The following is an 11101-nucleotide window of genomic DNA, read 5'->3' on the forward strand; positions in this document are numbered from 1 at the left end:
ACCTAGCTGCTTCTTGTTCCTCGTAGCCCGAGTGAGGGCTGCTGGGAGCAGGGGGCGGGGCTTGTTACATGTGCCCGCCCCCTGGGCTCTTTACTGCCGGAGCTCTGCTCCTGTGCGCTCCTGCAGGAAATGACCCCTGCCCCTTTTAAACTTTATGATGTCTACTTTGGTCTTTATACCTGAAATATTATAAAATTAATGTTAAGTCTCTTTGTTCATTTTGAGCAAGTTACCGTATGAATAACCAGAGTGGCACGAAAGATCATGGTCTTATTGGCATAATTTTTTTTGGTATAGAACCTGTGCATTATTGGTGCAGAATTTGGCCAGAGGGCTTTCTCAGAATACCACAAATCCAAAAAAAAGTTATCTGGTTCATGAGAAAGAAAGACGGAGAAAGAAAGACGGCAAGACGGAGCTCTTCCGCCGGGCTTTTGGTTGAGGCAGCGGACGTTCCCCCCCCCCCTTGTGTCCCTTCCATCTGTAGCCGGGTCTATCTGTAGTTCTGGGTCCTCGGGATCCTACATTTTAAAGATCTTGTCTTTTTAACGAAAACTGATTTTAACATCATCAACCACTGAAGCATCTGACTTTTATTAGAGTGGTATGGCACCTGTGACTTATGTGTTGTTATGTCATGTATTTTATATTGTGTTTTAGAACTTTATTCTCATAGTGTAAATCCATAAGACAACTTGTTATACTAAGTTTCCCTCCATCATGGTATGAGTGTATATACATATAAATTTATTTTACTCTCCTTGTGATCTGTTAAAGCCTTTAATGTGTGTTAAGCATGAGTTTGTGCGTGTTCTGGTGCATTTGCCTACATTGCGCTTCCTTACTGTGCTCAGAAAGCAGTCAATGTTTGATAGGCTAGTTTGGCCTAACTGTTTTCACTTGTTTTAACTGCAATTAAAATCAATGAACATTCCTCTTTTTGTCTTGGGAATCTATCTGTATAACAGCTTCTGATGATGTTCTTCCTTGTTCTGCAGCATGGAGAAGTGTCGTTGACTCTGCTTGTCTTCCTTTTTTGCCGATGCAGATTTTTCACAAGTCTTGCCCTTCTGGATTTAATAAACGAGGTTCCTTTGAAGGACGTGGCTAAGAAATACAGTTGTAGTCGTGGGCAGCTTCAGTCTTTACAGCAATCTGCCGCTACCTATGCAGGTAAAGAGCTGCTGATATTATGTTTTGATTGTTGGCGTCCGAACAGTTTTATTTCGTAACGTATGGGAATCGAAGTCCGCTTCTGAAAACTCGAGCAAGAAATGTTTGTGTTTAGGAAATATATTTTCCAGGTTCTCTGCCAGATGCTCACGTTTTCGGTGCAGCAGGAGGGACTCCCAGGGGTGCAGCAGTGTGGTTTAGCGGACAGAGTGGGAAACTAGGATCCCAGGTGACCTGGGTTCGAATCCCCACTTCCACCGTGGCAGCTCACTGGGGGACCTCAGGCCCATCACAGACTCTCGGCCTGGCTTCCCTCACAGGATTGTTGTGAGGAAAAGGAGGAAGGACAAAACGATGCTCTAAGCTGCTTTTGAGTCTCAGCTGGGGAGAGGCACGGGATATAAATAAATAAAAGCAAATGCACACAACAGTCCTGGAAACCCCACCAAATCCTTCTACTTTTTTTGGGAGTTCAGAGAGATTTCACAGGTGTGATCAGTTGCCACCAAGAGCACCTTTTTAAAAAAAATAAGCAATTTTTCTTAGGAATAAGCAAGTAATCATACATTCCATCAGAAAGCCAGTTTGGTGTAGTGATTAAGAGCGTGGGCTCTAATTCGGGAGAACCAGGTTTGATTCCCCACTCCTACAAATGCAGCTACTGGTGTGACCCTGGGTCTTGTCACAAATTCTCTCAGAGCTGTTCTCTTAAGGGCAGTTTCTGTCAGAACTCTCTCAGCCTCACCTACCTCACAGGGTGTCTGTTGTGGGGAGGGGAAGGGAAAGGAGATTGTAAGCCGCTCTGAGAGTCCTTTAGGTAGCAAAGGGCAGGGTATAAATCAAATGTCTTCTTCTCCCTTCTTCTCTTCACTGGGTGACTATGGTTCAGTCACTCTGTCTCAGCCTAACCTACCTTCCAGGGTTGTTGTGAGGATAAATTGGAAGGAGGGAGGACTCGGAGGAGGAGCGCCAGGATAAAAACATGATTCTTCAATATGATGTTAGCACTGTGGATAATGCCTGTTCAGGAAGCAGGAATTAGCTTTCATCAAACGATCCTGTAACTCCAGTTTCTGACTGCGGTTGAGGTGATCAGAACAGCTCAGCTTTAGGGAAGCAGCTTCCGCAAAAGGGCTGGCTGCTCTTGGACCCAGGTATCGGAAGGTTTTATCAGATTTCAGTAGGTAACATACATGACAACTCTCTCATTTCAAATAGGCAAGAGGCGAATTCCAAATCTACAGCGGCACTAGTCTCATGGAGTAACAGGAACACAAAAAGAGTAAATGTCCCAGGCTAGCTCAGTCACATCAGATCTCAGAAGCTGGTTAGTACTTGGATGGGAGACTACCAAGGTAGTCCAGGCCTAGGGTTGCTACGCAGAGGCAGGCTCTGGCAAACCACCTCTGAACGTCTCTTGCCTGGAAGACTCTATGGGGTCGTCATAATTTGGCTGTGACTTGTCGGCATTTTCCACCACCACACAAAGAAGAAGAAGAGTTTGGATTTATACCCCGCCCTTCACTCGGAGTCTCAGGGTGGCTTACAAACTCCTTTCCCTTTCCCTCCCCACAACAGACACCCTGTGAGGTAGGTGGGGCTGAGAGAGCACTTTCGAGGACTGCCCTTTCAAGGACAGCAGCTGCCAGTGGAGGAGTGGGGGGTCAAACCGAATTCGCCCAGATTAGAGTCCGTGCCATTATACCAAACAAGCTATTGATGTCAATCAGTGTTTTTTGCCATGTGGATCACCAGTTACAATAGCTAAAATCATTACCATATGATATATTCCCAGGGATGATAACAGTTTTCTGCAACCGGCTGGGTTGGCACAACATGGAGCAGTTGCTCTCTCAGTTCCAGAGCCGCCTCACCTTTGGGGTCCAGAGAGAGCTCTGCGACCTGGTCCGGATCTCTCTGCTCAACGCCCAGTGTGCCAGGGCGCTCTATCAGGCCGGGTTCATCACAGTAGCTGACCTGGCGAAAGGGAACATCGCCGACGTGGAAAATGCTTTCAGGAACGCAGCGCCATTCCGGAGGTGAGAAACCGTTTGGACAGAGCTGATGCTTTTCTTTGCAAAAGAGGTTTAGGAAAAGAATCAGATTCTAGCCCCCCATAAATATAGAGTTGTTCTTTTAATTCAGAGTCTTAAATTTTTATTCTGGCTCATTCAGAATTGCATGCAAATAGCTTAGACCAGGGGTCCCCGAGCTTTTTGAGCCCCGCCTGGCTCTGCTCAGTTTTTTGAAACACTTGGCAGGTACCAGGAAAGGTATTGGCAGGTAGCATGATACTCGTGGGCACCATGTTGGGGATCCCTGGCTTAGACAACGTTTGTTTCTCCTCTCTGGGATAATTTCTTGTGTTCTCCGACAGCCATCTGATGCTCTCACGTGAAGTTTTCTGATTTCTGTCAATAAAAAAGATTGTATCTACATCTTACAGTGTTCCCCCTAAGCTGAGTTTGTGTGAGCTAGCTCACAGTTTTTTTAGCCTCTGGCTCACACATTTTTGTCTTAGCTCAGGAAGGAGGGCTCCAGAGCAAACTAATTTATGCAGCAAGCAAATCGCTTGCTCCCAACTTTAATGCCAGTGGCTCACAAAGTAGAATTTTTGCTCACAAGGCTCCACAGTTTAGAGGGAGCATTGCTTAGCAAGAATATTTGTCAGGTCCGACTTTAGAATAATGGGTTAAAATCTCTCAATTCCATGGCAAATGCCTGGAGATATCTGTACTGATGGTGTGGTGCTTGGATCCTGGTCTCGGCATGAGCAAGATGGAGAAACTGTCGTGGCAGGGCATTTGCTCCTTTTTCGTCATGCTTCCTTGTCATCTTGGTGAACTCCTAACTGGAAGGGATGAGCAGTGGTGTGTGTTGTTGTGCCTCAGTCCCATGGCCTCATATTTCCTGTTTTTTTCTGTCGTTCTCATGACCTAATGCTGAGTGATCATGGATGTCGAGCAATTGAACACGCAGCTCAGTCAAGCTAAGCTGTCAAAAGCCAGACGTTTTCTGCACAAATGGGTCTCCTCGCTCATGCATTTGTATTCCTCCGCGCCTTTCTTTCGTTTCCCCAGAGGTATTTTCAGTCCGAGGAGCAAAAATGCCGTTTGCTCCCTCTTGTGGTGCCAGAAAACAAATATATACACTGCAAAAACCTTATTTTTAAGTTAAAATGTTCTATATGTTCCATCTTATAAACTGCATTGTATATTATTCATAATATTCTAAAACAGGTATATATTCATTACATGCAATATCAACAGTAATAATCAGTTTGTGCAATCTAATAGCTACCAGTCAATTTACATCCTTTTTACACAATCAACCCCATCAGGCGTTTCTAGAATTGTATGCCCACTTCTCCTTGCTTGACTGTCTTCTAAAGGGGGAAGTTTCCTTTTGTGGTTACATTGAAGTTTAAATTGATGTTTGTTGCTGGTCCTACAAAAAGCCCATTAAGCAGCTGACAATCATAGACGGAGCGCTCCTGTCTTTCTCAAGGCTGCCTCACAAGCACCCTGTGAGGTAGGTGGGGCTGAGAGAGCTCTTTCCAGAAATGCCCTTGAGAGAACAGCTCTGAGAGAACTTGTGACTGGCCCAAGGTCACACCAGCAGCTGCAAGTGGAGGAGTGGGGAATCAAACCCGGTTCTCCCAGATTAGAGTCCGCGCACTTAACCACGACACCAAACCGGCTCTGAAAGAGGCTGAGGAATACAAATGCAGGAGCGGGGGGACCCATCTGCGTGGAAAACATCCCAGACTGCCTCATAAAGAGTGTGTAATGTCTGTCAACTGTGCTCCTTAAAGATGGTAGGATACAACTTCCTTATGACTTTAGAAAACATGGTAAACGTTGGCTTGTTCTCTTGCTTTAGTTCTCGCAAGGCGGTGGACGAAGATGACCAAGCAGCGGAGGAGCGCCTAAGTGCTCCCTGCATCTGGATGGCTGGCTGGAAGGGTTTAACCGAGAGCGAAGCGGCCCACCTTGTTGTGGAAGAGGCTCAGACCCTGCTCAGGCAAGACTTGGCCGCCCTGGGGGTGCAGTGGAACCCCGATTCGTCTCTCTTACCAGACGCCTCTTTCACAGCTTCCATAATAAGCAGCAGGCTGGAGGAGGCGGAGAAACGGAGAGCGAATGGCACACAAGCGGTCAGGAACAGGGACAGTCTAGATTTGCCTGGCAAAAATGCCAGTTCTCAGTGTGGGAAATCATCCGGTATCAAGCCTAGAAACAAGAGGCTCTTGGATGTAAGTTCAGCGAGCGAGAGACTTCTGGAGATTCCTGTCGGCAGGGCTATGGCGGAGGCAGGAAACACTGATGCACTCCCTAGCGCAAGGAAACGTCCGAATCTGGACAAAGACAAAGAAAACACAGCAGATATTGCTGTGACGCAAAAGTCAGAGTCAGGGGAAGCAGTGAAAAGCGCGGAACAGAGGAAAAGCCCCCCCTTGAAACCTCGCAGTGCAGTGAAATATAAAAGAAGGGTTGGTATTCCTTTACAGCTTAGTAATAGCAGGACAGCGAGTGCTAAACTGAGCAGGCCTCAGGTTCAGGAGTCAGTCGTGTGTAGAAACCTCGACAAGCCCTTTCCATCCTCACAAAAGCATCCACAGAGCGTAGATAGAGCACTGTTAGATAATACAGGAGGAGCTAACAAAGTAGCCGCACGGGCAAATGAAACCCAGCAAAACAGCCGAAAGATCATACAGGCGTTGTTTATCGAACCTATAAACAGCCCCAAATCGAAATATGCATTAAAAGTCAATTGCCACGCTGTCAAACCGACTGCAAACTCAGTGGTGGGAGATGCCCCTGCTGTTAAAGGTAGAATGGATGGTATGGAAGAACTAGCGACATCGAATACGACACTGAAATGGGAAGGTAACTGGAGCAAAGCCCAGCAAGGTGAGAACAGTGCTGCTCACTTAAACCCGGAAAATAAAATAGACCAAATCAGAGGTGCTTGTATTGAGGAAGCAAGTGTTGCCGCTGGCACAGGTAGAAGTGAACAGACAGCCGTTGGCAGTTGTCAAAAGAAGGATAAAAATAGCCCCGAAAGATCCACTGGGACCTTGTCACAAGCTGCAGATGTGGGCGTAGTAGATAAACACTCCAATGATAGCTGGAAAGGTACCAAATGTCTGAAAAACTGTGGTTCCCCTGACCTGTATTTGGGCTTTGAAGACAGTTTCCAGTTGGATACTCAGACAGAGAGGATACTGCAACAGCAGACGAGCACTGAAACAGCTGGTGAACAAGGAGTAAAAGAGAGGGCAAGCCCAGCACAGAAAAGCTTCGTTTGCCCAGGGCACGTTAATAGTTCCAAAACGGGCGCTGTGTGTGCCACGGAAAATCTAGCGTACAGGATAGCGGGGCCGTCTCACACGGAGAGCAGCAATGTAGCCGAAAACACCGACTTAATATGTACAAAAGTGGTCAGCTCTGGGACCTTTCCTGTAAAGCCTTCTGAGAAACACCTGGAAATCCCAGCTTTCCTAGAAGGAAATAGCTTTTCTATCACCGACTCCCAGTTATACAGCTTCTTGCAAGGTTATCAGACACCAAATCTAGTAGAAAGGCAGGAGTCTCCTGGTCTTCCTGTGGAAGCTTCCCCGTCCCTCAACCGGGACCTTCTCACCAGAGCTCCTGCATTCCATCCCTTGCCTAAGACAAGTCTGAATAACAGTGACAGCTTTCTATTTGACGGAAGCTTTGGTCCCCTTAATGACCCCCAGGATGTTCATATGGATGAAGTTATTGTGGCAGGGGCTCTTCCACAACAGAACGGCATCTCCCACCCTTTAACAACCCCTTCACAGTCACATGGACAGAACCTGGGGTCAGCTAAGGGCGTATCCCACACCAGCCTGGATGATGCTAAGGGCCCAGTAGGGTACAGCGACAATGAATCCCTTCTTTTCTCAGACCCGGATTCTTTCCACATCGCAGACGGATTAGATAATGCAGCTGTGCCTCCTGTCTGGAGAGATGTCTATACGAAAGTGACAAAACTGAATGGGGATACAACCGGTGTGGATGCCGGAAAAGGGGCACCCGAAAACCGCCCGAACGATGGTATAGAGAAAAACATTGTCCCAGTGGTTCAGAGCCGCTTGTCATTTGACTTAAGTCCAGGACTACAAGAGGTTTTGGATAGATGGCCCAGCCCCTCTATTGATAAACCTGAGCTTGGTCCAGGGAGCAGTTTGAGGGGAGAAATCCCCAGGAAAAATCAGGCTTCTCCCACCATTCCAGGCCTCTGCTGTGATCGACAGGACTCGTTATCCTCTTGCAAAGACTTAAACAGAAAGTGCATGACTAGAGGGGCGGTTGTTCAGAGTAAGGCCTGTGGAGCTTTGCTAGATAACAGAGGGGGGATATCTGATACAGATGGGAACAAGGGGCTACTTTCCCGAATTATCCTCATGGAGCCCACGTCTCATTGTTTGGAGCAACCCTTTGTGAAGCACACACAACCAGGAAATGCAAAGCCCCCAAATGATGTTCCATGTCTCCAGCTCCTGCAGAACATGCCAGAAGACACCTTACAGTATCAACCAGCAAGTGGAGAACAGGGTGAAGTTTCACTCGAGGAGGACAATTCGATAATCGACGAAGGCTTTTCATTACAGTTATCCCAAGACAACGTTCCATCGCTGTCAAGCAGTGCCGATAGCTTCACGATAATCGATGTGGCAAATGCCCGGGCTCTCTTCCAAACCTTCATCGAAGAGTGGCGAACGAAAAAGAAATCTGCTATCTCTGTGGCTTGTGAAAGACGAAAAGGCTGCCTTGCTCTCCGATCGGGTATTGGCACGAAACTTAAGGCAGGTGAGTCCCCCGCTGGGTTCCCACAGTTATGGGTAGTATCGAAAGCTTGGAAAGAGAAATAGTCTATTCTCTGGATTTGTCCTATTGAGGCAGAAGGTCAGGGATTTAAAGAAAGAGAACTTATTGGTTTGTTGGCAATTTTGAAAGGAAAATGCAAAAAAAAAATAATTTCCTGTAGAAAGAATCCAGCTGTTTGTTCTAGTAAAAGGCACTTGTTCAGTTGAGTGTCCGTTGATGGATCAATGGTGAGGAGTGCCAAATGAGAGCCCTTTCCAGAGATGCTTCAGCTCCTACCAGATAACGAATGCGGAATTCGTCTGCATTGGTTCCTGGTGTTGGAGATGAGGGATAGATTTGGATAGACTGAAGAGTAATTAACACGTGGAATTCACTGCCGCAGGAAGTGGTGGCAGCTACAAACATAGAAACATAGACTGGGACAGAGACCCCGTGGCTTTCTGGATACGTTTGGATGAATTGGTCCCATTGGTTGTGTAGAAACCTCTGAGGGTCATTGTACGATCTTCTGTTTTAATTCTCCCCACATTTGGTTATACCATTTTGCAGTGGCTTAGCCAGAAGGAAGCCACTTCATGAATGTGGGGGAAATGATGACGTTGTTGTGCTCAGTCTGTTATCTTCTGAAGGGAATATGATAGTCTAGCCTGGGAAACTCATGGAGGAAATGGGCATCCAGTATCTCTGGGTTCCCTTTCACTGACAGCTGTACTATGAATGGCCTTGTTGACACCAGTTTGACTAGGGCTGTAAAGGTGATAACTCCCAAGTATCCTTTCCTCCTACTTGGCCACGTTTCCCCTGTTTATCCCCATATCCCCCTTCTCACTTTGCTATCTCACTTGTGGATTGCAGGCTCTTTGGGGCAGGACTTTCCTATTGTATCTTCAGATGAAGGGAAGTACTTCTTCACCCAAAGAGTAATTAACATGTGGAATTCACTGCCTCGGGAAGTGGTGGCAGCTACAAGCATAGACAGCTTCAAAAGGGGATTGGATGAACATATGGAGCAGAGGTCCATCAGTGACTATTAGCTGCAACGTCTAGAATTCAGGGGTGGCCAAAGTTGCTTAACGTAACAGCCACACAGAATAAATGTCAGGTGTTTGAGAGCCTCAAGACATGAACAAATATTATACACACATCTTTATTGGAAAATATGCACATCTGTTTTTTTCTTAACATTAGATTAGACTGTGTGAAAGAGCCGCATGTGGCTCCCGAACTGCAGTTTGGCCACCCCTGGGATGGAACACTGTGCCTGGGGCAAGTGATGCTCTGTGTTCTTGGTGCTTGGGGGCCAATAGTGGGAGGGCTTCTGGAGTTCTGACCCCACTGGTGGACCTCCTGATGGCTCCTGGAGTTTTGATCACTGTGAGACACAGAGTGTTGGACTGGATGGGCCATTGAACTGATCCAACATGGCTTCTCTTACGCTCTCAAGCCACCCTGCACATGGATAGGCGATGCAAATAAAGTAGGCTGAGGTATAGAGTAGGGAAGGAAATGGCAGGCACAACTGGCGCTTCTTTTCGGCCTGGTTGCAGCTTGGATCACGTTTCTGAGGATATGTGATGGGCATTTGCAAAGAGCTCCTTTTCAGAGATTAAAGATGATAGGCACAGAAGATTTGCTTTCAATGGTTGAAACATCTGTGGCCCAGACAAAGTTTTTGTTGTATTTTTCATAGGAGAAACTCCCCAGGATCAGGATGATGGGTTTCCTATTGAAGGCACTGAAGACCTGTTGGTAGTCGGGCTGGCTGTGTGCTGGGGTGGAAAAGATGCTTACTACATCTCGTTGCAAGAGGAGGCACCTGAGCAAGCTGGTAAGGAAGTGTTTGCTAAAGGTCAGTGTACGTGCCCATAGCCCCTCCGTTGCTCTACCAAATCTGTATTGTAATCAACTAGACCAGGGGTCCCCAAACTTTTCGAGTTTGTGGGCACCTTTGGAATTCTGACATAAGGTGGTGAGCACAACCACAAAATGGCTGACACAGTGTGGTTGGTGTAGTGGTTAGGAGCGCAGACTCTAATCTGAGAGAACCAGGTTTGATTCCCCACTCCTCCACATGCAGCTGCTGGTGTGACCTTGGGTCAGCCACAAATTCTCTTATAGGAAATACAACAAGCAAGCAAACACTGTAATATAAGTGACTAGGACATTTAGTAAGAATCACTTGATTCATCATAATTGGAACTATATAAATTTTGATTGGATTAGTAGAGACTATGGACGTTTTCAAGCGGAGGCTGGATGACCATCTTTCGGGTATGTTGTAGGGCTATCTTTCGGCTATGCTCCTGCAGAGTGCAGGGAGTTGGACTAGATGACCTGCAAGGTCCCTTCCAACTCTAACATTCTATGATTCTATGTCATAGTTAGTATTTACTAAATATTGTTCCAATAGTTCTTTTAGGAAGTGATAAGTTTCTGGATTGATTCCTAAAGGTATAACTCTTGACATTGAAGATAATGATTCCACAATTATTTCAAAATGTATAAATCCATTTCAAATGTATAAATTGAGCCCAGTTCATCTCTTTAAAATATTGTATTAATTACAAGTGAATTTTAAAAACGATAATATTACACAGAGGTTCAGCCTACAACAACCTTGTTAATGGTTTATAGCTTTAAGAAAGAGACGTCCAACATGCAGCTGCATGGCATTAATTAGAATAGTTTTCTTTATAGAGTCTGGGGCAATGCTCCCTCTAAGCTGTGGAGCCTTGTGAGCAAAAATTCTACTTTGTGAGCTACTGGCATTAACATTGGGAGCGAGCGATTTGGCTACTGCATAAATTAGTTTGCTCTGGAGCCATCCTTCGTGAGCTAAGACAAAAATGTGTGAGCTGGATGCTAAAAAAACTGAGCTAGCTCACACTAACTCAGGTTAGAGGGAACACTGGTTTGAGGTCTAGCTTGTTGTAGAGAGCATTTTAGCAGCAAAAAAAAGGGGGGGAAGCCAGTGTACAATGCAAGAAGCAAAAAAAGAAAACATCACTGGCAAAAAATGAACACACAAGCAAATAATATAATCAATTAAGCATAACAGCAAGTATAATATA

General features: G+C 46.0%; 1 protein-coding gene across 1 annotated transcript in view; it reads left to right on the forward strand.

The window, feature by feature from the left end:
• The window catches only part of POLQ (polymerase (DNA directed), theta), a 72427-nt gene that overhangs the window by 30506 nt on the left and 30820 nt on the right, over positions 1-11101 (forward strand). Inside the window, exons 14-18 of the mRNA XM_015424532.1 lie at positions 1049-1173; positions 2969-3212; positions 5056-5669; positions 6366-8044; positions 9741-9858. Coding sequence (XP_015280018.1) covers positions 1049-1173; positions 2969-3212; positions 5056-5669; positions 6366-8044; positions 9741-9858 — 2780 coding nt within the window. The remainder of the gene's footprint in view (positions 1-1048; positions 1174-2968; positions 3213-5055; positions 5670-6365; positions 8045-9740; positions 9859-11101) is intronic.

The sequence above is a fragment of the Gekko japonicus genome, unplaced genomic scaffold, assembly GCF_001447785.1.
Source record: "Gekko japonicus isolate JY-2015 unplaced genomic scaffold, Gekko_japonicus_V1.1 scaffold274, whole genome shotgun sequence".
NCBI lineage: Eukaryota > Metazoa > Chordata > Lepidosauria > Squamata > Gekkonidae > Gekko > Gekko japonicus.